The following is a 27916-nucleotide window of genomic DNA, read 5'->3' as shown; positions in this document are numbered from 1 at the left end:
TCTTTTCTCTCTCTCTCTCTCTCTCTCTCTCTCTCTCTCTCTCTCTCTCTCTCTCTTTCTCTCTCTCTCTCTCCTCTCTCACCCTCCCGCTCTCTCTCCCACATATATATATACACATGTATATGTCTATATATAACCTACATACCAAGTCAAAGCCTGCTGCATACATACACAGATGTACATGTATGTATATATATCTAGTTGCTGGCATATACATGTGTGTCTATATTAGCCATATACCTTGTAGATAGCATGTATCCAAGAACTTGGCACAGTGCCTGGCACATAGTAGGTGCTTAATATGCTTAATGCATACCTTCATATGGGACACATAAGCACCCAAGTCTGCCTTCAGAAACACGATACATGGGTTGCATGTCACAATGCACACACATGATGTTCTCATGTCGTGCTTCTTGGCTCTGAAGAGGAGTGACAAAAGGTTTGGCATAGCCTCCGCTGGTGGACCTCTAGAGCACCGACATGGATGAAATCGCAGAGCCACTGGCTATTCAAGCATACATATAGTTGTGTGTATTCCATGTGAGGCACACATAATGCTGACACATGCATGCTAGATGTACATGTATGTGCCATGTTGTCAGACATCGTGTGATGTGCATGTGTGCTCCCATGGTTTTGTTAACTCTTCACTGGTTAATAGATTACCTGAATGAATGAGATCATGGATCCACTGAATATTGGAACCTATATTGTGTCTGTGCATGTAATCTCCAGAGTTGTGTGTGGGGGCGCTTTTGACCAGAACTGTGCTATGAACAGGGGGTTCAGTGAAGAACCCCCCCCCCGTGTAGGTGGGCCCCTGATTTGAAACTCAAGAGTCTTAGAAAGTTCCTTGGGGCCCCGAGAGGTGAAATAATTTTCGGAGAAGGGGGTGTTGGCTCTCTGGACCTTAAGTCAGAGGCGGCAGAAATGTTTGAGGTTAGGGTCGGCGGTGGCAGAGGAGGGCCAGAGAAGGCAGGGACGGGCCCTCCGGCCCCCAGGCCTTTCTCCTAAAAATCAAGTTAGCAAAGTCATGTTTTTTTGTTTTTTTTGTTTTTTTTTTAGGGTTTCCCCCCTTTTTTTTTTTGGAGAGGGAGGAGCCTTTTTCCTTTCCTTCCTAGGAGGAAAGGCGATGGATGGATCTGCGGTCAGTGGTCGCTGCTTCTCTTCAGACAGAGAGGAGGACACTCGGGACGTGGCTCCTGGGGCATGCTGGTCATCTGGAGGACGGGCCATGGCCTCTGCATGGCTCACACTAGGCCCATGGGCTTGGAGCTGGAGTTCAGGTACGCTGGGGCCACTGGGTCCAGGTCCATTAAGGCCGAGTAGAAGGTAGTGAGGTGCAGGTCACTCAGTCCGCTGGAGGTGCCATTGCCCGGTAGGCTTAGCTCATTGGTATTGCCTCCGGACCCCGCCAGGCAGTGGGAGGGGTAGCAGTGGGATGGTGCCGGGGATGATGTGACCAGCACCAGGGGGTCTAGGGCCAGGCTATCATCCTTCAATTCTTCCCAGAGATTTCCTAGAAAGGAGGAATAACAAAACTCTATATTACAGAGCCGTTTGGGAAAGGAAATTTCTCAAGGTGGGGCTCCCTATACCTGGGCAATGGAGGTCCAGTCAAAAAAATTGGGGAGCGGGAAAGCCCCTCATTGGCTTTTTGTCTTTACTTGCCACCTTCCTCACCCCCATCCATACTCTGTATTCTCTAAATCTAACAATAACAAGGTGACCTTGTACAAATCACTGTCTTCCTGACGCTCACTCCTCTGGAAAATGGGAATAATATTAGCACTGACCTCCCAGGGTTGTTGTGAGTATTACATGATCACATATATGCATGTTGCTTTTCTGACCTGAGAGCCCTGTATAAATATTAGCTAAGGGCTCTAGAGAGATTTCTACTGGGTTCCACTGGCTGAGAAACTTTAACTCATCTGCAGTAGCCATTATCTTGTGGATTATCTCGTTTTTTCATTCTCTTTTTTTGGGGAAGGGTTTTAGAGTTGTGATTTCATGGATTAGGGGAACTCCAGGTGGGAAAACTCTCCCTAGCAGTGCCTGTCACCAACTGGGGCTATATAACTTTAAATGTTGGACAGTTACAGTACACGGGCACTGAAAAGTAAGTGACTTGTCCAGGGTCTCATGGGTAAGTGCCAAAATCTTCCTGATTCCACAAAAGGCCTTCTATTTTGAAGTATAAAAATATTTCAAGGTTGGGTAGCTCAGTGGATTTTAGCCAGGCCTAGAGACGTGAGGTCCAAGGTTTGAATCTTCCCCACCATTAATGAACCCCCATTGCCCAGCCCTTACCACTCTTCTGCCTTAGAACCAATAAGGCAGAAGGTAAGGGTCATTAAAAAAAATGCCTTAACACAAATATTAGCTCCACTTTACTACTAAGGACACTGAGTCTCAGTGACTTGACTACGGTTACACAATTGATATGAGAGACAGAATTCAACCCCAGTTTTACTGCTCCAAATCAAGTCCTCCATGCATTATATTGGAGGCGTCAAATATTTGTCCACAGGCTGTATTTCTGCCTACACCTCTGAATACAGCAAGAATCAGAGTAAATTGTAATTGGGAAGTATTACAATAAATACAATAAAACAGAGATGATATTACTGTGTGGTTTTCTAAGTGAATATGTATGGTTTTTCATCCAACCCTTTGCCCTATAATTCTTGATGCTATTTGGGGTTTTCTTGGCAAAGATACTTGAGTGGTTTGTCCATTTCCTTCACCGGGTCATTTGACAAATGAGGAAACTGAGGCAAACAGGGATAAATGACTTGCCCAGAGTCATATGGCTAGTAAGTATCTGAGGCCAGATTTGAACCTAGGAAGATGTGTCTTCCTGGCTCCAAGCCCGTTTCTCTTTCTAGTTCTAGCCACTGTCACCTGACTGTCCATTTTATATGGTTTAGTGGGCCTCTTTTCTGTTTGAACTTGACATCTCTATCTAAGCCAAGATGCCCCTTTTTGCAAACTATCCCGAGTGAATTCTTTTTTTCTTTCAACCCTTACCTTCCGTCTTGGAGTGTATTGGCTCCAAGGCAGAAGAGTGGTGAGGGCTAGGCAATGGGGGTTAAGTGACTTGCCCAGGGTCACACAGCTGGGAAGCGTCTGAGGTCTAATTTGAACCCAGGGCCTCCCGTCTCTAGGCCTGGCTCTCAATCCACTGAGCTACCCAGTTGCCCCCCCTCCCCAAGTGAATTCTAATGGCCAGTTCCCACACCCCTTAGATCCTAAGCAAGTTTCTGACATTCCCCCTTAATCCTGTGGGCTAAGAGACCCCAACAGAGATGCTCTATGAATTTCATCTGTGTGGAAATTAACTCCCTTAGGAGGCAGAACTTTCTGGGCTTTAGATAATTCCCACAGCAGAGCAGGCTGATGAAAGTTAGCCCTGCTCAGCTATTGTCACCTCATTCAATCCTTGCCCTGTCTGGGGGCTTGTGTGCAAGTCCTGTCTGTCTGTTAAAAATAGAGCATCTGGAAGACTGTTTTGGAAGTTTTGAAGACTTTTCCTACTATTTCCTATTCTAATGGAAAGATAAAGGATTACTGAATATCATAGCTGGAAGGGAGCACCTTTTATAGATGAAGAAACTGAAGCCCCGGAATGGGAGTAGAGGGGAAACTGAGGTCTAGAGTGATATGCTCAAAGTCACATGGAGATTTGAACCCAGGTCCTCTGGATTCCAAATCCCATTTTCTGGAAGACAGGAGTCTTGTCTCCTCTCTTGGCTTCCTGAGGGTGGGAACAGAATCTCTTTATCATATAGAGAAATTGTGTGACAGCAGGGACTGTGTTCCTCCTTTAGAGGGAGAGCTTTCTGAAGCTTCTCAGACTTTCTTTAAGGATGATAACCACGGCAATATGTATTATATGATAATATATTACAGTCCAAATCATATTACCTACCTTCTTGAGAGAGATGGGAAGGAGGAAGAGAATATGGACTGTAAAATGCCAGAAAACAAATATTTAAAAATTATATTGACCCATAATTGGGGAATAACAAAAATAAAAAAAAAGATTCAGTTCAAGAGAAGCTAGGTGGCATAGTGAATAGAGTGCCAGGCCTGGAATTGGGAGGACCTGGGTTCAAATCTGGTCTAGACACTTCCCAGCTGTGTTACCCTGGGCAAGTCACTTGACCCCCATTGCCTAGCCTTTACTGCTCTTCTACCTTGCAACTGATACACAGTCTTGATTCTAAGACAGAAGATCAGAATTTTAAAAAAAAGGTAATGGAGAGAGGCGGCTAGGTATCACAGTGGATAGAATGTCAGATCTGGAGACAGGAAATCCTGGGTTCAAATCACTACTTAATAGTGATTCCAAGACAGAAGGTAAGGGTTTTAAAAAATGCCTCTGGATTGATGGATGGACTAACAGTATATCTAGAGGTGGAAGGAATGCCGTTGAGTTTAACCTTTTAATTTTTACAGATAAGGTAATGGAGGCCCTAAGGACACACAGCTATTAAATGTATGAGCTAGGATTTGAACCCAAGTACATTCCTGACTCCAAGTCCTGATTTACTATACCATGTCTGAAGCTTCCTCAGGGTGGATGGGACAATAATGATGATGATGATAAGGGGCGATGGAGAAAAGACAGACCTAACTCATATATATATATATATATATATTTCCCCCACCCCACTGCTTTACTAAGGAGAGAAGGATCATCAGACTAGAAATAATTCACAAGGCTTATGAAAACCAATGGAAATAAAAAGATGACTTTAGCCTCTCCAATTGTTATTATTAATTTAAAAAACCTCTTAATTTCCATCTTAGAATCAATAAGTATTGGTTCCAAAGCAGAAGAATGGTAGGGTAGTGGCAGCTGAAATTTTTCACACAGCTAGGAAATATCTAAGACCAGATTTGAACCCAAGATCTCCTGTCTCCAGACCTGGCTCTCTGTCCACTGAGCCTATAAGCTTCCTTCCCTACTCCCCCAGTTGGTTTTCACCATCAGGTCTGGGCAAACCGCTTCATACAAGTCTGAAAGAATTAGTGGATGTGATTCTTGAACCATCGTTGGTGATCTTTGAAAAATTAGGGCCATCCCTCCTGTCTTTGCAGAAGTCGGGGGTTACAAACAGTGGATATTGTATATATATGATTAGCTACAGTGTCTGCGCAAGCCACTACCGCCTACCCCCAGAGGCCTCCTGAGACAAGGGACTCCTCTCTGCCTCTGCAGAATCTGTGCCAGCTCTTCAGGGTCCAGCCCAAACGCCGCGGCCTCTGGGGAGACCTTCCCTCAGCAGCAGGGAGGACCTTCGCCCCTTGGGCCCTCCCCTAGCCCTCTCTTATCCTCCTTTGCTCTCTTTCACACTGAAGTGGCTCCCTTTGAACCTGAGTGCTGCCATCTTGGTATTAAGCAATCCTGGGACTGCTGGGAAAGCAAAGTACATAACAATCCCTTTCTGTGGGAAAACGCTCTGGACTCTGGATCAGGTTTGTTTCTTAACTATAATTAATTACCTCTATTATCTCTCACCTCTCTCCTGCTTTAATTGTCTTGGCCATATAGCTTGGTAAAGATCTAATGATATCTCTTTAACTGAAGCTATATGTGTGTGTGTAAATATTATATATATATATATATATTTATAGGATAGATACATGTAGTTATATAGATATATAATATACATACCTCCAGATAATCATACATGTATACACGCACAAAATACACATGCATATAAACACAATCCAGATAAACACACATACAGGTATATGTGTGCATGTGCATAAAATATACATGTGTGTTTTATGCATACAAACATATCTTCAGATAAACATGTATGTATATATGCATGTATATGTGTGGATATCTGTAAATGTGTATATGGAAGATATACACATATATTTACATGGATATATAATATGCACACATCTTCAGAATAGAATATATGTATATATACACACATATGTATATATGCATTTATATCTATATTCATATATATTCACATAGCTAGGTTGCACAGTGGATAGAGCAAAAAGTCTGAAATCAGGAAGGCTTATCCTCATGAGTTAAAACATGGCCTCAAAGAGGCAGCTGGGTGGCTCAGTGGATTGAGGGCCAAGCTCAGAGGCAGGAAGTCCTGGGTTCAAATCTAATCTCAGACACTTCCTAGCTGTATGACCCTGGACAAGTCACTTAACCCCCATTGTCTAGTCCTTCACCACTCTTCTGTCTTGGAACCCATACTCAGCATTGATTCTGAGACAGGAGGTAAGAGTTTTTTTTTTAAATTAATTATTATTATTTGAAAAATTTAATAATAATTATTAAAACCCTTAACTTCCATCTTAGAATCAATACTAAATATGGATTCCAAGATAGAAGAGTGGTAAAGGCTAGGCAGCAGTTGGGGTTAAGTAACTGGTCTTGGGTCACCGAGCTAGGAAGTATCCGAGGTCAGATTTGAACCCAGGACCCTCCTGTCTCTAGGCCTGGTGCTCTATCTGCTGAGCCACCTTCACTGCTCTAGGAGTTAAAAGTTTAAAAGAAAAAAAAGAAAAGAAAAAATGGGTTGAGCTTATTTAAACTCAGAGATGTCACTCTCTGAGCATTTCTCTTGTGTGGCAGTAGAGCGATCTTTTAGCAGTGACTGTCTTGGGTCTTTCTTTTAGGCCCCACGATAGTATCGTGGTTATTTGTGTGCGTGTGTCCTGTCCTCCCACCGGCTCTAGCACCTTCCCTGCACACAGCAGGAAGCTCGTAAATATTTGTTAAATAGCTGTGCTTTGCCCAGAGAACCCTTGGGGGAAAAAGATCTCATTTGGAGATCCCTGAACCTTCTCTTCTTCTAGCAGCAGAGCCCCCCCCCCCTACTCTGGGCTCCCCAGTCATGGTTTCTTTGGGGAAGGGCTGATGCTTACCCTGGAAGTCAAAGTCAGTGAGGGAGGGATTGATGGTGTCAATGTCGGTGCTGAGGTCTCCCTCTGGCATGAGGGTGTCCTGCATCGTTCTGGCTGGGGAGGGTTCGGATAACATCTTCATGCCATGGCTGGGTGGAGTGTGGGCAGGCAAGGGAGAGTCCTGAGGCGTGCCTGACTGGGCCTGGAGCTCGCCATGCCCTTCTGAAGGCGGGAAGAGGGTTTGTGGGACCCCCGGTTGGGCCAAGCCTGGTGAGAGGTGTGGGTAACTCTGCGGATAGCAGGAGGGAGGGTGTCCTCCGAGTAGGCCTGTCATGGGGTTCTTGGCGTGGATGGGGCCCGGTGCCGGATGGAGTGAGTGGAGGGACTGGGGGACAGCAGTGGGGTTGGTTGGGTCACACAATGCCATTGGTCTGGCAGGACCTGAGCTGGTCAGCCCCTGGGGTGGGCAGGGCATTAGAGGAGACCGAAGTTTCTCACTCTTGTCACCGATGAGTGTGTCTAGTTCTTCTGGAAAAGCCGATATAAAGAGAGAAACCCATTAAGCCCTGATCTGGCCATCCCTCAGCTCTGTTCATATCTGCCACTGAGCTCCCATGTCTAACCTCGAACTCTGCTTCCTGGAATTCATTTATTTATTTTATAACTTTTTATTTATTTATTTAAACCCTTATCTTCTGTCTTAGAATCAGTACTGGGTATTGGTTCTAAGGCAGAAGAGTGGTAAGGGCAAGGCAATGGGGGTGAAGTGACTTGCCCAGGGTCACACAGCTGGGAAGTGACTGAGATCAGATTTGAACCCAGGACCCCCTGTCTCTGGGTCTGACTCAATCCATGGAGCCACTCAGCTGCCCCCAGGTTCCTGGAATTTAGCTATCAGCTCCCTCCACTTCATCTCATCCTAGTTCCTTAGCCTCCATTTCCTTTGCTTTCTCCAAGCCTTCATTCTGTAGCCCTCCTACCTAGTGCTCAACCCTCATCCCCATCACATGACCCCTATCTCCATTACTTTTCCTCCATTCTCAACATTAAACACTCCAGCTTCATTCAGTTGCTCAACACCCATTCCCATTACATTCCCATTGCAGTCCTCATACTGCAGCCTCCATCCCCATCATTAAGCCTCTATCGTCTTTATCATTCAACCTTCACTTCCATCACTCAGCCCTTACTCCATTCTCATTAATTCCCTCCCATCTTTAAACTTTAGCTTCCAATCCCATCAATCAAGCCCTTAAAGCCTCAGCATTCAGCCTCCACCTCATCACTTATCCTCCATTTTCATCACTCAGCCTCCATATCCATCACTCAACCTTCAATTACATCACTTAGACTCTCCATTCCTACCATTCAGCCTCCATTTTCATCAGACTCTCCATTTCCAACACTCAGGCTCCATTCCCCTCATGTAGCTTCCCTCCTCATCACTCAGCCTTCATTTTCATCAGACTCTCCATTCCCACCACTCAGCCTCCATCCCCATCACTCAGCCTCCATTCCCACCATTTAGCCTCCATTCCCACCATTTAGCCTCTGTTCCCATCACTTAGCCTCCTTCTCCACTCCTCAGCCCCTTCCAGCTGTCAGTCTTCTCTTCTGCTGCCCCAGATTCACCTGGCTTGGCCATGCTCTTCCGCACTGCAATGGGGTCTTTCCTTTTCCACTTCTGGAGTTCTTCCTGCATCTTGTCGATCTTGGCTGGGTTGAGGGCCCACAGGCAGCCCTTGCGGGACGAGCTGCCCGATTTGTTCTCTACCTTCTCAAAGCACTTGTTGAGGGATAGGTTGTGGCGGACGGAATTCTTCCAGCCATCTGGGGCTGTCTGTTAAAGCCAAGGGGAAGAAACAGAAGGAATCACTGCAAACTTCCCAGCTGTAACCTTTCTAGGGCCTGAAGGGCACCCCAGAAAAGTCACCACGGGCAGCCCCCTTCCTCCTCCTCCTCCTTCTCTTCCTCCTCCTCCTCCTCCTCCTCCACCTAATGCCGAACTTCCTGGACAACTGTGTAGTTTTCTTATTGTTTCTGTCATGTCTGACTCTTCCTGACTTCATTTGGGGATTTCTTGGTGAAGATAACTCCAGTGGTTTGCCATCTTCTTCTCCACCTCATTTTATAGATGAGGAAACTGAGGCAGACAGGGTTAAGGGACTTGCCCAGGGTCACCCAGCTAGTGAGAGCCTGAGGTCAAATTTGAACTCAAGAAGATGAGTCTTCCTGACTTCAGGTTGGGCACCATGGAACTACCCCAGGAGATAATTTACTCTAGCTGGAGTCCTAGTCAATCTGCCACAGGGCTAGAACTGGAGGGGATTTCAGAGGCCGGCTTGCTTTTATTTTATTTAATTAATCAATCAATGACTCAACCAATTAATTAATTAATTTAAACCCTCACCTTCCATCTTAGAAGGCAGAAGAATGGTAAAGGTTAGGCAATGGGGGTCAAGTGACTTGCCCAGGATCACACAGCTAGGAAGTGTCTGAGACCAGATTTGAACCCAAGACCTCTCATCTCTAGGGCTGGCTCTCCATCCCCTGAGCCACTCAGCTGCCCCCTTGCTTTTATTTTACAGAGGAGGAAACGGAGGCCCACAGAGGTGGAGGTGACTCATTCCAAGTCTTTGCAGCTATTGAATGACAAAACTTTAATCTGGGACATCAGAATCCCTTTTTTCACTCCCCCCATCATGTGTGAATCTATGGAAGAGTTTGTGTGAATCTGTTTTTGTGTCTCCTCCCCCAGCTTCTGTGAGTATCTGTGAGCCAGTGTGTGTGTGTGTGTGTGTGTGTGTGTGTTTCCCCTCTCCCAAACTGAGGCAAACAAGGAGGCCGGGTGCCCCTGCCAGCAGAATAAACACCCATTATGTCTTGTCATGTCACCAGAGTCATAATTGGGCACACGGGGGCCTGTAAAAACCATTAGGCTGACTCATTGTGGGGAGAGGGAGAGGGAGAGGTGGTGGGTGTGTTGGGGGGGTGGGGAGGGGCCAGGGCTTCCTGGCCTCAGTTTCCCTTTCTTGCTCAGGCGCTCCCTGGGAGGAAGGGGGCTGCCTGGGTAGGGTCCCCAGAGAGCAGCCTCAGAGAGAGGGCCCTGGAGGTTGGGCGGCCTTCCGTCTCCCCCAGGCCTCCTCTAGCCTGGGTCCCGCCCCCCACTTTGTCCTCACCCTCAGTAGTTTCTGCTTAATGAGGACTCACCACTCCCTCCTAGCTCCAGGGGAGAACATGAGGGCTTAATCATTCCCAATCAAAGCAAGAGTGAACCAGGCCAGCAGCCTCCTTTGCTGCGTGTTCCAGGTTGGCACGGCCGCTCTGGGCTGCTTTCCTGGGCCGGTGGAGGCGGGGGTGTTGTTAGGGCTCGGTCTTTCTGGGTTCCTCAGCCAGGTGCCAGAGTTGGAGGGGGGACTGAGCTGTCCAGAGGTGCAGGGCTGGCCCAGAGGAACCCCAGAAGGCCCCGGGGGGGCTCTGGGATCCTTTGGGGGGCCCGATGGTGTTTAGGAAAGGAGCTAAGAATCGGTCCATGAACATGCCCAGCAGGGGCCGGGTTCTGGCTGAGGCGCCGTTCAGAAATCCTTAGGGAAAGGGGAAGAGGATGCTGGGAAGCCGATTAAGCTACCAGGTACTTATCCTCAGCCCCCCATATGACTGGCCCCTTGTAGAATCATCAATTAGCCATCCGGAAGGTGGTTAGTGCGTTAATGGGCCCTTTTACAGTCCCATAAACTGGTGACAAGGGGGATGCCTGGGCAGTTCTCCACCCCCAGTCCCTTTGCTGGGGGCCCCGGCTCTTCCTGTTTGGAGAAGGGATGGTTGGAGCCAACAATTATGTGGAGTGACCTGCCGAGTCCCTGGCATGAAGAGAGACGTATCCATCCCCTGGCATCTTCCGCTCAGGGCATCCCTGATTCATGTTTGTTTTTTAAACTCTTGGAATCAATACTATGTATTGGCTCCAAAGCAGAAGAGTGGGCAGTGGGGGTTAAGTGACTTGCCCAGGGTCACACGGCTGGGAAGTGTCTGAGGCCAGATCTAAACCCAGGACCTTCCATCTCCAGGCCTGGGTCTCCTACCACTGAGCCACCTAGCTTTCCCCCCTCTGGTTCACTTTCTCCTCTTGCCACCCCCTGACCCCAGAGATAGACCATCTGGAAAACAACCGCAGGGTAAAAAGCATCTCCCTGGCTGGTTAGTCTGTCTCGCTTGCACGAATTCATCCCCTCCCCGACCTAACAAGCTTTCTGTCTTTTCTCACTGTTCCACCATATCTTCTCGCCCCTTTCCCCTCTGACCTACCAGTCATGGGGAACCACCGTGTACAAAAAAATATTGGTGGTAAGGATGGAACTGGGGTCAAACAGTGGGCTACCCTTGGGTTGACTTCGTATGGAGCCATTTCTCTGGGATGGGGAGGGTGGATGTGTGGAGAAAAGGAACATTAAGGAAATTTCTTAGAGCTGGTAAGGGATCGTAGAGGGTATCTAGGGCAGAAGTCCTACACCTGGGATCCTCCCCCACAGAAGGTTCATGAATCGCTTTTGGGGGTCCCCTAAACTTGGATGGGAAAAATTACATCTTTATTTTCCCTGGCCTCTAAGTGAGCTTTATTATTTTATTTAATTATAAAAAATTATTCTGGAAAGGGGGTTCCTAGGCTTCACCAGATTGCCCAAGGGGCCCATGACATCCAAAAAGATAAAGAATCTGTGACTTAGACCAACCATGCCATGTTATGTATTGTAAAATCATGGGATCATAGATGTAGGACAAGAAGGAACCTTAGAGATCATCTAGCCATTTTCTAGCCAGGAAAACTGACTCTAGAGAGGGGAGAGTTATTTGGTCACACAAATTCAGTAATTAGTAGAGCCAGAATTCACACTCAGGTCCTTTGACTCCCCTCCCTCCCCTTCTAATTCTCTTTTCTATAGCATCATGTTTTGTCTTATGGCATTTTGGCCAGGAATATGGAGGCCTTTTCCTCCCAGCCATTTGCTCACCCTCTTTTGTCCCTGTCTTCCGTCCTTCAGAAGGAAGCTGAAGTCCTATGGATAACTCATGCCAGTGTATCCTCTACCCCAGCTAGTAGGACTGATGTAGAAGGGAATGCTTGGCTTCTTGAACTGATGAGGCACTTGCCCAACATATCTTTCTTGACAAGGTTGCCTTGTGGAAATTGACCTGAACATCCTTGGCTGCCCCCACCTTCCACCATCTTGCTCTGCCTTTGCCCATCTGGACTGGGGACACAGTGTGAGGCAGGTGTCCGAGGGCTTGGGTTTAAATCTTTCCTCTGACCTTCAGGGAGTCCCTGGCCCTTATTTTTCTCATTTGTAAAATGAGAGAGCATGTCTAGATGGCCCCTGAAATTCACTGCCTGTTTGGGCCTTGGTTTCCTCCTCTGTAAAATGAAGGGGGCTGGACTAGACAGCCTCTGAGGTCCCTTGTAGCTCTGGAGCTAGAGCCCTCTGATTTTCCCATCCCCAGTCTGAAAGATGTTTTCTCCCTTAAGTCAAAGGTAAACTGTAGCAGAGAGTGATGTAACTGGCTAAGAACAACAAATGGCATGAAAAAAAAAAGCAGTCTAACCTCTTCTATTTCCAACCCTATAAAACAGGGATTACATGTCTCCTAGTAAAAATAATTAAGCCAGGAAGATGGGCTGGGAGGGAAGGGCTGGGGGAAGGAGGGGAGGAGGAGGAGGAAGAGACAGGATGGTAGTCAGGGTGGGGAGCTAGCTAGCTCTGGGCTGCCTGGAGGAGGCTGATGGACAAGGAAGGAGGGGGCGATTTGCACGTCTCTCAGGAGGGTCCAAGTTCAAGACTGCCTCTAGGGAGTGGGTAGGGAGTGAAGAAGATCGGGAAGTCCCCTGGAAAGATGGAGAAGGATAGCAGAGAGGTGCTGAGCTGTAGACGGCTCCATTGCTCCTCAAACCCTGTTCCTTGAATGGGCTTTGAGAGAAGAAATGGAAGGGGAATGGACTTGTGATTTCCTTGGTATAGCAAAGTAAAACTCCATCAATGCAAGTCATCATCTTTTCCTCAAAGAGTTACTTAGATTGCTGAGATATTAAGTGATTTATCTAGGGTCACACAGGAGCTAGTCTGAGTGAGAGTTGAGTCTTCCTGGCCCCCTTCTATTCACTACACCACTGAGGCATATGGGATTTTTTTTTTTGAGGGGAAGCAGCTCCTTGGTCCCCCAAGGAGGGGGCAGTGGGTATAGAATTCCTCTTATCATGTAGATGTATGTATAAGAACTGGCCAGCTCCTGGGCATTTTCTGGTATTATCTCTGAAGGACTCCCTTCAAGACAATTGGGATTTCTGTGGCTCTTGAATTTTGTTGTTAATTTTCTGGCCAGCTTCCCCTTCTCTCACCCCTCAGCCAACAGGTGCTTATTTAAACATTTACCTGAAAACATTAGAAAAGCAAATGTCTTGCAGGGGGGTAGAAACTCCACAATCGCAGATGGAAAGGTGTCTTTTGTTATTATTGTCATTATTCATGCTACACTTTCCCCTTTATCGAGGAAAGAATCAAGAATAATCTGTACCTAAATGGGCTGAGGCTTAAGTAAGTACTCCCAGCTGGGTGTTGACTCTCCAGAGAAAGGAATTTCCCCCTTGTGGAACAGGAAAGAGCAGGGGGAGGGGGAGGATGGGGGCTTGTCTCAAAGGTGGGAACTCTGTGAGTCAGGGGCATCTGGTCTAAGGGGTGGGAAGGGCATTTCTGCCTCCACTTATGGGAAAGCATCCTAGTTCCTAGCTGAGGTGCAGGACTCTGGGGGGATGAGGGGGAGGGAACATGTGTGGCATGGGGGAGAAGGAAGCCAGCAAGGATTCTGGAAAGAGGAACTTAGACTATTAGCCTTCTCCCGGGATGGGTGATAGAGAGCAGGACAGAGCTCTGAGCCCCCCCAGACACTACTCTATTTTAGTGTGGGTAGGAGATGGGGCTGAGGATGGTCCTCTCTGGGAGAAACTAGGGAGTATCTGGATCAGAGAGACAGGTGGTAAAGAGGGGTTGTGGATTCAAGCTGGTGGGGAGGGAAGCTTGTCCATCAAAGCAGCTCATGGGCTTGACCATGAGTCCAATTTCTATTCCACTTGCTGTTTGATTCAGGGCAGGTGATTTGTCCTATCTGTTCTCTGCTTTCCCATCTTGTCCATCCCAACAGAATAAAACCTGGGTTTGGTTTTGTTTTGCCCCTTTGCTAACAGTAGAAGCTTAGTTCTCCATGTGTCTGGTAGGATAGGCATGGTTCCTGGTCTTGGAAGAGCCTCTAGAGACATTAAGTCCATGCCCCAGCCTTCAGGCAGGACTGCACCCCTGCCACCCACGAGAGATCTTTATCTCTTTTCAGAAAAAAGAGATTGGTGCTACTAACCTGGCATCCCATGGCATCTTTCACAACTGCCTCCCAACCAAATTCCTTAAGCTTTTAATGGCCTTCCCTACCAAATTGCCAGGGTCCTGTGTTCAGGGAGGTGAAGATGGAGGGCTGTGGGAAAAACCTTTCCTTTCTTGGGCCTCTTCTCCCTGCCCCTGAAGAAGGTGAAGGTCTGACCTAGATGTTGTCCAGTCTGAGTGTCTCATCCTCTCTGTTCTCTCCATTTGGGAAAGCCTGGAGCTTTCTTACCTCTCTTTGGAACAAGACCTAATAGAGGCATCTTTGATGATATCAGGAATTTGATCATCATCCAGGAGACAAGGAGGAAGAGGATGGAAATGGAAATTAATAAACCTCCATCATATCTCAGCTCCTGGTACTGGTGAGGTTGGATAATTGAGGCAAGGTGCTGGGTTTCTTACCTCCTGATTCAGGGGAATAAACTCATGGAGCTCATGGCAATCTGGGCTTAGGGAATGCCAAAGGCAAGCAATGCATGGTTGGGCTTACCTTGAAATAAGGGAAGTGTTCCGTCATAAAATTGTAGATCTCGCTGACTGGAAGGCTGCCTGTTTTGCTGTTCTTGAGGGCCATGAAGATAAGGATGCTAAAGGAAGAGAGAGACCTCTGAAATTCTACTACTTTGACACCACCCTCTCTCCCCCAGCCTTCTTGAGTCCTACTTAATATAAGCATTCTCTTAGAATATAAGCTCCTTGAAGCCAGCACTGTTTCATTTTTACCTCTCTATTTCCTGTGCTTACTCTAACAAGTTAGTTAACCAGCATTCATTAAGCATTTACTATGTGTTAGGCATTGTGCTAAATGCTCTGGATACAAAGAGAGGTAAAACTATGGTCCTTGCCTTTTAGGGGTTTCCATTCTAAAAGGGATACAACATGGAAATAACTGAATATACATATATATGTATATATACATACACACATATGTGTACATACATACATGCATATATATACATACATATATGGTAAATTGTAAGGAATCTAAGAGGAAAGGCATTAGTGGTGTTAGGAATCAGGAGAGTAAGTGCTCAAAATTAATGTTTACTTAATGAAGAGAATTGAATTGAGCTGTGATTCGGCATGTTAGGCTTGCTTGAAGGCATTGGAATCTGAAGACTTGGGAATCTAGGGGCAGTTAGGTGGCTCAGTGGGTAGAGAGCCAGACCTGGAGAAGGGAGGTCTTGGATTTGAATTTCCCCTCAGACACTTCCTAGATGTGTGACCCTGGGAAAGTCACTTAATCCCATTTGCCTAGCCCTTGCCCTTCTGTTCTAGAGTTGTCACTAGGACAGAAAATTAAATTTTTTTTTAAAGACTTGGAAATCTATCCCAATTCTGTGGCTTTGATGATGTGTTCCCATGGGCAAGTCACAACATCTCTGGGCTTCATCTATCTTATCTGGAGAACAGAGAGAAACATTCCCTGACATTCACTCCCTCGTAAGGATAAAGTGAAAGGAGAAAATTATTTATTACAAGGGAGTTGGGGAGGGATAAAGTGAGAAATCTAGACAATGTCAAAATATAAGAAATCAATAAAAACTCTGTTCTGAGCCTTTTTGGAGGCTAGAAATCTGAAGGACCCCTGCAGTTATTAGATGACCAACCAGCTTTTGCTCATTTGCACTAGTGGGAGAGTGCCAGGGCAAGCACCAAATAATTCCGAAGCAATTTTTATTTTAGAGAGCATTCCATGATCTTTGGGCATCAGATGGTCTTCCTAACCTTCTGGCTTAGGCTGTTATTAATAAAAGTAGTAATAATAGCTTGCATTTATATAACGCTTTACTATTTATTATTCCATGATATAAGGAGAGCAAGTATTATTATTATCATCCTCTCTACTTGGTAGAGGATGAAACTGAAGCTTAGAGAGGTGGAGTGAATTGCCCAAGGTCAAGGTCGTATAGCTAGTTAATGCAAAACTGGAATTAGTCCCTAGATTTCCTGGGTCTTTCTCTTACACCAACTTTCATTAAGGTAGAGCTGAGTTCAAGTTGATTGCCAGAGGGAAGAAAGTGTCAGAAATGTAATGAGTAGGGCCAGCTGGGTGGCTCAAGATTGAGAGCCAGGATTAGAGACAGGAGGCTCCAGGCTCAAATCTGACCTCAGACACTTCCTAGCTGTGTGATCCTGGGCAAATCATTTAACTCCCAGTGTCTAGCCCTTATTGCTCTTCTGCCTTAGAACCAATACACAGTATTGATTCCAAGATGGAAAGGAAGGGTTTAAAAAAAATAAAGAAATGTCATGAGTGTTAAGAGAACCATTCTGTACCCTTCTTCCATCACCCATACCCAACAGCCACCAAAACCAGAGCCCGTATCCATAAGAAGTATCAATTTCTGCCTATGGTATGGGGACCCTTGGGCACCAATGGGTCCTTTTTAACTCTGAGATTCCAGGAAATCTAACTTATTCCTCCCCTCCCAAGTTGCCCTTTTAGGTAGCTGTACATCATTTGAGTACTGAAGTCAGTATTGGAGGTGGGAGGTTGAAGAGGACAGGGGACAAAGGTAGGATAGTTATTATGGGTTTGTATTTTTTTTAGGGAGAGAGAGAGAGAGAGACAGAGAGAGAGAGAGAGAGAGAAAGTGAGAAAGAAAAAAGACAGAGTAAGAAAGAAGGAAAGGAAGAAAGAAAGAAATAAAAGAGGGAGAAAGAGAAAGATAAAGGAAGAAAGGAAGAAAGAGAAAGAAAATGAGAAGGAAAAATCAAGAGTCAGAAGGAAGAATAAAGAAGAAAGAGGGAAAGGAAGGAAGGAAGGAAGGAAGGAAAAAGAGAGAAAGAGAATGAAGAAGGAAAGGAAGAAAGAAAAAGAAAGAACAAGAGAGAACAAGAACACATCTTATTAAAGGTTCTTACAGGGCATTAGTGTTGAAAGAGAGCTCAGTCATAGATATAGCTCAGGGGTCATCTAGGCCAACCTCAACATTTTCCAGATGAGGACCCAAGACCTTGAAAAGTTAGGTAACTTGGCTAAAGGCACACATGTGTGCAGTGTTACAGGTTAGGCCCTCTAATTCTAAATTCAGCACTTCCCACTATCCCGCACTACCTCCTATAGGTCCAACCCCTGCTTTTACAGAGTAGGAAAACTGGAAACCTTTGAGGGAACGTGACTTGTCCAGCTTCACAAGCAAGTCTCTATCACTTAGGGACCCAGGGATGGAAGGGATCTTATAGTCCCGTCTAGCTCTCAAGTTTAGCCAAGGGGCAAGATGAGGCTCGAAATATTGAAATGGGTTGCTGATGGTCACATAAGCTGTTAAGGGTCAAAACCAGGTCCTCAGACTATAGATCTAGTGGATATTCTTGCCAGTCCCTTCTGGCTCTCCCGATTCCCAGTCTAGGGCTCTTTCCATCCCACCTTTCTGCCTCGTAACAGCATCTTAAGTACAGAGGAGTTGGATGGAGATGAGGATGGGTGGGTGTGGAGAGACAAGAGAGAGGGCAGTAATTGGTGAGGGGAGGGACTGAGAGAGAAGGCCCTTTGCCTAGGCCAGAGAGGAATCCGGGTGTGGTTACCTGTATGAATAGATGGGCTTGGGGAACAGTGGTTGCTGAGATTCCACACTGGCTTGAGGGACGATTCTCTGGTAGGCATAGTGTGGGGATGGGAGGTAGGTCATAGGATAATTGCCATTGCCAGGGGAGTACTGTGGAGAGAAAGGAAGTCAGCATGGTGGGGTTTAAGGTGGGTGCAAGCCTCTCCATTAGGAGAGTGGACCTTCCACTTGATTGTCCCTTAATATAGAGATACATCCCCAGAAGCCCTTTAGCCTGATCTCTGAGGGAAGATTTAGGCAGGAACTAAAATTTAGAGAGAATGACATCAGATAGGCAGGATGGTATAGTGAATAGAGCACTTTGAGACAAAAAGACATGGGTTCAAATTCCACCTCATTTACTTGTTATCTCTGTGATGTAATCCTGCACACATCATTTAACCACCCAGTGCCTCAGTTTCCCCATTTATAAATTAGGAAGTTTCACCTCTGAGGAACTTATGACTCTTTGACTGAGAACTGGGGGGGGGATGTATGTGAGGGTTCTTTATATCCTTGTTGTTATTTGATCCACACATTACCGCCCCCCAACTCATCTACTTTCACTAACTTGATGCCCTCTGCTCACAAGATGGCTAAATTTTATGGGGAGTGAATGGGATCATAGGTTTAGATCAGAAGTGACCTTAGAGTTCTTCTAACCCAACCTCCTCAATCTATAGATGAAGAAACTGAGATCCAGTCAAGGGGGAACAATTTTCCCAGCATTCTACCCCACGTTCTCTGATGCCAAATCCAACACTCTTCAGTTCCACCAGGGATGGAGACTGACCCTCTTCTACTGGGCATCTTGGGATCCAATTCTAGGTGCCCAGCTCGAGCGCAGTCCCCTTCTCCCTCTAGCTGATCTGACTTCACATGTTCTTTGGTGGCTATGACCACACAGCTAGGACGTGGTCCACCCTTGGCCTGGTGGATGGCAAGGAGCATCCTGGGAACTGCTATCTTCCCTGGATAGATTATTAAATTCTCTTCCCTGTCCTTCAGTGGTCTGAGCCCTTGCTCACACCTCTCTGGCCTTGGGGGAGCCTGGGGAGGCCAGTAGCCCCTGAAGTGCGGCCATCGCCATTAGCAGTGGAAGGGCCTGGGCATTCATCAGTTTCTTAGCCCTTTTATGAGTTTCAGCGGCACCAGGAGGTGGTGGCAGGCGTGGGGTGGGGATGGAGGGGGCTGGTTTTATGCAGCGTGCGAGGGCTGTGAAGTGTCAGGGACGGGCCTTTTATTGGGGGGTGGGAGACTTCAACTCCCCAAGGTGCTCCCTGTCTCTCGAGCTTTTCAGGTCACCTGGAAGGAACTTAGGGCTGAGTCACCCTCTACCCCAGGCCCCATAAAGCCCAGGGAGGGGCCATCTGGTTCAAGGGTTAGAATCAAAGCAGATACTGGACTTTCTGAGGCTTCTTGATAGAGGCCCAATTAGGATGGTGCCTGGCTATTGCTGAACCCTTGTTAAAAACTTAATCCCGATCCCAGGCATATGAGGCTCCCAAATCCCTCCCCTCAACTGAAAAGCTGCTTAGCAGCTCTGTCTGTCTTCTCCACCTTCCTTTCTCCATCCAAACCTTCTTTCCAGCTCAAACATTCTGTGGTCTGAGGCTTCTCTCAGTCCCTTTCTCTTGGTTGGGGATGGCTCTACTTGTCTATACCTGGCACTATTGCTTTCACTGCAAACGGGGCAAATGCTGCTGGAGAACTGGGGAAGGAAACCTGCTCTACAGGCAAGTCTTGTCCTTGTGCCAGTCTGCAGGTGGATGGAGATGGGTGCAGGGTACATCACTTGCTCTGTCTTGCCCGGCTACTCCCGGGAAGCGTTTGAGCTCCTCCGATGTGGGGATTTTTAAAAACTTTTTCTGCATCCAGACGATGCCAGTGTGGGGCAATCACTTGGCATCCTTGGCATCAGGGGTGGAGCTTGAGACAAGGGGGAAGGGAGAATGGGCCAAGGGAAAAACTGGGAAAGGAGGATGGATTAGAAGGAACTGGAGCAATGAAGAAAGAGATCAGAGCATTTGGATTGGAAGGGGCCAAAGAGGTCATCAACTTTAATCCCTTCATTTTATGAGGAAACAGAAGACCGAGGAGGTTGGCTGACATGTCCTGGTAATGATGAGAGGACCTTCTCGCATCTAATCAGCTGGGAGGAACACTAGAGATCGTCTCACTAAACCTGCTCGTTTTACAGGGGACAACACAGGCCCAGAGAGAAGGGACTTGCCTGAGACCCCACAGTGAATAAATGGTATATTTAGGATAAGAACACATTAGTGTATGGTGTTATTTTTATCATACCATGTGGCTCCCCTCACTTTACTACACTCTCTTTCTCATCTTTCCTCTTTTCATCCTACTATTTGCCAACCCTCAATTTTAGGTAATAAAAATTGTCCTTTGTACCTTTTTATCATTATCGCTGGGCTTTACTTGGTCAAGAACTCTTCTCCTATCCATAGTTGTGAGAAGTAAGTCCTTCCCTTTTTATCTAATTTGTTTATAGCATAACTTTTTATATTTAGATCAGGTGTGCAATTGTAGCTCATTGTGGCATATGGTGTAAGATGCTGGTCTAAACCTAATTTCTGCCTGACTGCTTTCCAGTTTTCCTAGTAGTTTCTGTTTTAAAAAAGGGTATAGTTTGTTCCTTTGCATTTATTGAACACTAAGCTAGTATATTGAATTGCTCCTGGATCTTGTTTCTCCCTCTCCCTCCCCCACTTTCTCTAAGACTGTCTCTGTCTTTACCTTTTCCTTTCCTGAACGCATGCCCCAGGCCCCCGGTTCTGTTGGTTTGGCTTCTCCTGAGGCTGAGACCATAACTGAGATTTCATAATTGGATCCTAAGGTCCCCCTACTGGGATCAGAATTCCCTCCCCCAAATGGCTACGTGGTGGCCGAGGGTTGGGACTCTGGCTGCTTTCTTTGTTGGCCTGAGAAAGGGCCAAGAGGGCCAGCTTGTCCAGCAGTGTGTCCAGGACCACATGCTCTGTCGGTCACCTCCTGGATAAATCACCTAACCTCCCTGGAGCATCTCAAGAGAGTAAAACTCCTGATTGGTCCATACATTGAAATTCAGTGTTTATATTGTTTCCCAGTCCCCAATGAGACCCCTCTGCTCTCCCTGCCCTTTATGCTTACCTGGTGGAAGGGCTGTGAGGAGCAGTACATGTGCTGGGGCTGGTAACAATACAGTCCAGGTGGGCCCTCCATAGGGGGTGGCTTGAGTTTGACTTCTGACCCATGCTGGAAGAAGAAACAGAGCAGATACTTGGGAGGCAGCATGAATTAGTGGACAGGGCACCGGTCTTACAGTGAGAAAGACCTAGGTTCAGATCCTACCTCAGATACTTAGGGTAACTCTGGACCAGTCAATCTTTCTGAGACTTTGTTTTCTCATCTGTAAAATGGGGGGGGGGTTGGACTTAATGGCTTCTAAAGTCTCTTCTAAGTCTAAATCTATGATCCTATGATGACTGAGGCTTCATGGGTCTGTCTCCATCCCCAAGAACATCTAAAGAAGGTTCCATGGCTGGGGAGCAGTGCTTTACCCCCAAACAAGCTCCATCAAATCCTTAATCTCTCATGGTTCTGACTTTTCTTCTGCTGGCTGTCAGGGAATTGAGGGAGCCTTTGAGAATCATGGAACCAAAGAATGGTAGAGCTGCATTGCTCTTTAGTATAATTCAGTCCAACCCCCTCTTTTTACATAGGAAGAAATGGAGGGCCGAGGGAGGAAGGTAGCTTGCCTAAAGTCATGCAGCTAGGGGAAATAGAGAAACTCCCAGGCCCTGGCTCTTTTCATTACATCCTGAAGCCTTCCTTACTGTCTTACTGCTCATTATCCTCCCACTACCCTAGATGGGAGGCTACAGTGTCAGTCATGGCCACAGATGCCCACAAATGCACTGGCTTGGTGAGCTTGACAGAATCTCTGAGGAAGGGCCAAGGAGGTCCCTGGAACCAGGACAAAGGCACCATTTCTTAGATTCCCGAAGGGGAATTAGATTCAGGAGGCCCTAACCCTGACCCTCTAGCAGAGATTCCAGAAATCCCAAGAGTAGGACATCAATGGGTAGCCAGAGGGGTAATATTTCCAGGATTCTAACAGAGGAGTTGGGAACTGCTTAGAAGAATATAGAGAGGGGGCAGCTAGTTGGCTTAGTAAATAGAGTGCCAGGACTACTGATCAGAGGTCCTAGGTTCAAATCTGGTTCAGATACTTCCTAGCTATATGACCCTAGGCAAGTCACTTATCTCCTTTTGCCTAGCCCTTGCCTTTCAGTCTTAGAGGGAAAAAAAAAAGACCGAAGGGCTAGATTTGGCATCAAGTGGACCTGGGTTCCAAACCTGATTTGGACACTTATTAGCTGTTTGATAATAGGCAAGTAACTTAGTTAAACTTTCCAAACCTCAGTTTCCTCATTGATAACACGGGGACAACACTAGCTAGAGGACCTACTGTGAGGTCCGTCACCGGGTTCTTGTGAGGTTCAAACAACATAATGTGTACATGAAGTGCTTTGTATACTCTAAAGACGTCTATAAATGGTAGTTGCTATTTTGGAAGGTGGGGGGAATTAGATGGGGTGATTTAATTGGCATAAGGAATTCCCTTTCCCAAAGCAGGCCAGCATCCTCTTAGCTACTTCATGTCCTAGAGAGTTGCTAAAAACGTCTGGAATTTAAGGGATTTGCTTAGGGTCACACCGCCGATAAGTGCCAAGGGTCAGCCTCGAATCTGAGGCTGGCTCGCCATTGATTAGGCCAGGCTGCCCACTCACCGACATGGGCAGAAGGGCTGATCCAATGTTAGCTCTCCTCCCCTTTCTCTCATCCTCCATTCACTTCCCCAGCCCATAAATGATCTCAGGAAAGCTGAAACAGAAGCTTCCAAAACATTCCACCATGCTTGCCTTGCTTGTCCTCTTCGAACCCAATGGAAGCATCGCTTCCTCCATGAACTCTCTCTGCCTTGGTGCACCTCTAACATCTTCTATAGCCTTCAGGCTGTTTATTAGGTCCTTAACTCTCAGGATATGGCCAAGGACTCCTACTTGCCCATTAGCTCCTTGGAAACACGGAACATAATGTTTGCTATTCAGTCATTGCAGTCACGTCTGACTCTTCATGACCCCATTTGAGATTTTCTTGTCATAGATACTGCAGTGGTTTGCCATTTCCCTCTCTGGCTCATTTGACAGATGAAGAAACTGAGGCAAAGAGGGTTAAGTGACTTGCCCAGGGTCATACAGCTAGGAAGTGTCTGAGGCCAGATTTGAGCTCAGGAAGATGAGTCTTCTTGACTCCAGGTCCAACACTCTATCCACTGCACAGAGAACATCATAAGGGGTCAATGAATGCACATAGATGGTGATCTCAAAATGAGAAGAAGCAAAGGATGATGAATAGAACTCTGGATTTAGAGATCATGGGTTCAAATTCTGCCCCAAAGCTTACTACTTAAGTATCTTTGGGCAAGTGACTTGACAATAATAGCTAGCATTTATATAGCATCTACTATGTGTCAAGCACTTGGCTAATTTTATCTCAATTACTCCCAAGTGCTATTATTATCCCCATTTTATGGAGGAAAAAAATGAGGCAAACAGGAATTAAATGACTTGCCCAAGGTCACACAATAAATGTTAGAGAGCAGATTTGAGCTCAGGTCTTCTTGACTACTGTTCTTAACTACTGTAATTTAACCTAGCTTAAATTCCCTGGGCCTCAGTTTCCTTATCTGAAAAATGAGGGGTCTAGACGAGATGGCCTGCCATCTCGTCTAGACCCCTCATTTTTCAGATAAGGAAACTGTTTGCTCATCTGAGGTTCCTTCCAGCTTCTGATCTATGACTCTATGGTCCCATGAGGCCTCCTGACAGGAGGAAAGACCAGTTCTGTGTCCTATTTATTCCGTATATATTTGTACATACATATGTTATATATACATATATTAGATGTGTGTGTATATATCGTATGTGTTTCCCCTCTAAAATGGGAACTCCTTATGAACAGGCATTATTCCAGTCTATGGTGCTGCCACAGTGCCTGCTACAGAGGAGGCATTTAATGAATAATACTTATGGATTCTTTGCTTGATTGGATCCCAGAGGTGGGGAGCTAGGAGTGGGGAGTGGAGCCGAGAGCTCGAGTGGGGCCCTGGCTGTTAGCCGTCCAGATCCCCGTCCCCATTCCCAGCTCACTGCTTCTGGGGGTTTGCTGGTGGACGGATCCCCTCCATAAGATGTGGGATCAGATATGGAGAATGAGGCTTCAGATGCATGGTGGGAGGATGGAAAAGGAGCTATTTTGGAGTCAGAAAACTCGAGTTTCATATGAACTCCCCGTGTGACCTTGGATAAATCCCCTGCATGACCTTGGATAAATCCCTTTATCTCTTTGGGTCTAAAATGAAGTTAGAACTTTGAGGTTCCTTCTGGCTCTAGAGCTACGATCTCATCTGGGAGATCCTGGAGATCCAGGAAGGACGGGCAAGAAGGAGGGAATGCCTAGGACCACAGTTTGCTTTTTTTTTGTTTGTTTGAAGTCTTTATCTTCCATCTTGGAATCAATATTAAGTATTGGTTCCACGGGCAGAAGAGGGTTAAGGGCTAGGCCACGGGAGTTCAGTGATCACACGACTGGGATGTGTCTGAGGCCAGATTTGAACCTGGGACCTGGCTCTCTATCCACTGAGCCACCTGGCCACCCCCTTAGTTTGCTTTTGCTCCTCTTGACTTTGATAGAGAGGAGTGGCATGGGTTGGAGGACAGGAAGATTCTTCTGGATGGCTTCAGGGGTCTGGGATGGCTTATGAGAGATCATTCCTAGAAAAAGGGGGCCGGCCAGGTCGATCTCCCCCTTTTCTCCTTCCAGAATGCACCTGAAAGCTGAGAAGGAGGCTCGAGTGGCTTCGGTCAGTTCTCACGTCACAGATCTGCTCTTGTATAATCCCTTTGGCTGGGGGGGTGAGAAGAGCCTTGGTTTGGAAGCTGGAAGGGATCACGGAGGCCAATGATGAGAAAACGTGGCCCAGAGGAGCTGGGTTTGAGTCCTAATTCTACCTTGGATAAACCACTTTTCAGGGCTTTCTGTTTCCCTGGTGAAACAGAGGATGATACGATCCCAGACCCCCTTCTTCTCCCGCACAGCAATGAGTCCATGGGTGGGTGAACTCCTTGATGTGGTCGCTTCCTCCCTGGGTGCTGATTGCAAGCCATGAATGACCAAAACAAATAAATGTGGAGAGCCTAAAAATGGTTTCTTCTGGGCTTGCGGAATGTGTTTTTGTACTGACATTTGCATAAGGGTGTGTCAGACATGCTGGAGATTCATGACACTTCAGACAAAAAAATAATGGAACCACACCACAGAGACCTGACTCAGGAGGAGCTGGGAAGCTGTCCAGCTTCCCTACCCTGTCAGCCCCCACCTTCCTGTACCCGGCCATGGCATTCCTCCCTTTCCTTTCCCTTCCTCCTTGGGCTCCGCTGGGAGCCGCCACCGACGGAAGTTTAAGCAGAACTGCCTCCCTCCTTATTACACCCGTTCTGGCTCCCACTTGCCCTGGATGGAATGGGGCAGGAGGTGTAGACCAGACACAGGCTGGGTTTCACACCCCCAGGTAGGCTGCTACCTGGGGAGGAGGCAGAGGGTGACTGCAGGCCCAAGGCTCTGGGGGTCCCTCACTCACCATGATTTGGGGGCTGTGCTCCTGGCTTGGGTAGTGGGGCCCATTGCACCAGGCGGCGGCCTCTGCCGAGAAGCTGGGGGCGAACGGCTCGACGTCTCCGGCGCCGGCCACCTCCTCAAAGGTCTCCATGCACCCGGGGCTCTTGAAGGAGTGTCCATCCAGGCCGAGGGCCGGGTGGGCCTCCAGAAAAACGTCCTCGTTGAACTGCCGCTTGTAAGGGTGGAAGGGGGCGCGGCTGCCTTTGAGGAAGCGTCCTGGGCTCCCGGCCCCGGGGCCGTCCTCGTAAGCGAAGCCCTGGTACTTCTCCGTCGGGGACAGCCGAAACGCCGCCTGGCCTGGTCCGGCAGGGAAGTGACTCTGGAGCTGCTCAGGGCACGGGGAGGAAGGGCTGGGGCTGTGGGAGGAGAGGGAGGGCTCCGGCTCCGGCTGGACATCACCTGGGTACGGTGGGCAGCTGAAGCCAGGGTTCTCCTGGAAAAGGAAGGAGATGATGGAAGAGGCCTCCTGCTCTGGAGGCCAGCCTGGAGGGGGCAGCTTTAGGGTGGGAGTCACTGAGGATACAGAAGAAGGAGAAGGTGTAGCCCCTGCCCTTGGGGCGCTCAGAGGTGGGTAGGGGAGGCATGATGACTATTATTTTTTTAAATAACCCCCTTATCTACTGTCTTAGAATCAATACTCTGTATTGGCTCCAAAGCAGAAGAGTGGTAAAGGTGGGGCAATGGAGGTTAAGTGACCTGCCCAGGGTCACACAGCTGGGAAGTGTCTGAGGCCAGATTTGAACCCAGGACCTCCCGTCTCTAGGTCTGACTCTCAATCCACTGAGCTACCCAGCTGCCCCCTGATGACTACTCTTTAGAAGCTTTTGGTCCTCTAAGAGGCAATATGAGGTTAGGATTCAGAAGACCTGGATTCCAGTCCTGCCACAGACTCTCTGGGCCTCCGCACCCTAATGTAGGGTTTAGACCAGATGGCATCTAAGGTACCTTCCAGGTCTGACATCTGGGATCTGTAATTATGTGATTATAATTGCTAACATTTGGATAAGGCTCTTTGCTTTGCTAAGTGCTGCCCAGATGGCCACCTCTGATCCTCACTGATTGCCATCATGGAAAGGACCCCTCCGGCCATGGAGTCCCACCCTCTCATTTTACAGATGAGGAAACTGAGGTGAAAGGACTTGTGGAATCAGAGAGTCAGAGCTGGAAGAGATCTCAGCAGGCGTTGAGCCCAACCTCCTTATTCTACTGAGGGAGTCTGCAGAGAGGGAAGGACGCGCCACGCTCTTACAGGTAACAGAGCTGGGATGTGAGCGCAAACCCTTCTGACTGCACATGGAGAGCTCTTCCCAGAGAGGCCAGAGCCCAGCCCACCCGCTACTCACGCTTTGGGGGGTCGGGGAACCCGTGGCCCTGCGGGTCTGCATGAGGTCTTCTCGGGGCTCTCCCTCGAGGCTCTCTGGAGGGGTCAGTGGGATCTCAGAGGGTTGCTGGAGCAGAGAGACCATCACCCAATCCTGGCTTCGGAGAAAGTCGGCTGCAATGAGACCCAAATACCGCCCCCCTCTGGTAACCATGGGCAAGCCTGGGTGCTCTCACCCGCCTTCATCCCGCCACGGAGCCAGGTGACTCCTCATCATGGCCCTGCGATGGCTCATGACCTTCTTCAAGGACATGATTCTTGGGCTCTTGGCTGGAACCTCTCTGACAGCCCAGATCCAGAGCTCAGCTCACAAGCATCTCCTTCCACTGGGGCCTTTTCCCTTGTCTCCCCATCTGCTAGTAACCGCCTCCAAGTCATCAGGGTTTTGGTATTTATCCTGTATTTATTCTCTCTCTTTCTGTCTCTCTGTCTCTTCCTGTCTCTGTCTCTCTGTTTCTCTTTGTCTCTCTCTCTGTCTCTGTCTGTCTCTGTCTCTATCTCTTTCTCTGTCTCTCTCTCTTTCTCTGTCTGTCTCTCTTTGTCTCTGTCTCTGTTTCTGTCTCTCTGTCTCTGTTTCTCTCTGTCTCTTTGTCTGTCTCTATCTGTTTCTGTCTCTGTCTCTGTCTATCTCTTTCTCTGTCTCTTTGTCTGTCTCAATCTCTTTCTCTGTCTCTCTCTCTTTCTCTGTCTGTCTCTCTTTGTCTCTGTCTCTGTCTCTGTCTCTCTGTCTCTGTTTCTCTCTGTCTCTTTGTCTCTATCTGTTTCTGTCTCTCTCTGTCTCTGTCTGTCTGTCTGTCTCCCTCTCTCTGTCTCTACACACACACACACACACACACACACACACACACACACACACACACACACACACACACGATGTCTGCTCTGAAAGAATGCCAGCTCCCTGAGGACAGAGACTGTTTCTT

The 27916-nt window shown here is 47.5% G+C and overlaps 1 protein-coding gene across 1 annotated transcript; it reads right to left on the bottom strand.

The window, feature by feature from the left end:
- Positions 1–1221: 1221 nt before the first annotated feature.
- On the bottom strand, positions 1222–27078 carry FOXN1 (forkhead box N1). The gene is made up of 8 exons (XM_044676270.1): positions 26956–27078; positions 25575–26045; positions 21020–21124; positions 17850–17980; positions 14809–14905; positions 8530–8737; positions 6919–7425; positions 1222–1522 (listed from the first exon to the last, which is right to left on the bottom strand). Exons 1-8 carry the CDS (start codon positions 27076–27078, stop codon positions 1254–1256), a joined length of 1911 nt encoding a protein of 636 aa, XP_044532205.1. The 3' UTR covers positions 1222–1253.
- Between the last annotated feature and the right edge of the window lie 838 nt (positions 27079–27916).

This window comes from Gracilinanus agilis, chromosome 4, assembly GCF_016433145.1.
Source record: "Gracilinanus agilis isolate LMUSP501 chromosome 4, AgileGrace, whole genome shotgun sequence".
Classification (NCBI taxonomy): Eukaryota; Metazoa; Chordata; class Mammalia; order Didelphimorphia; family Didelphidae; genus Gracilinanus; species Gracilinanus agilis.
Note: the sequence above shows the minus strand (reverse complement) of the source record. Positions and strands in the feature narration are given on the sequence as shown.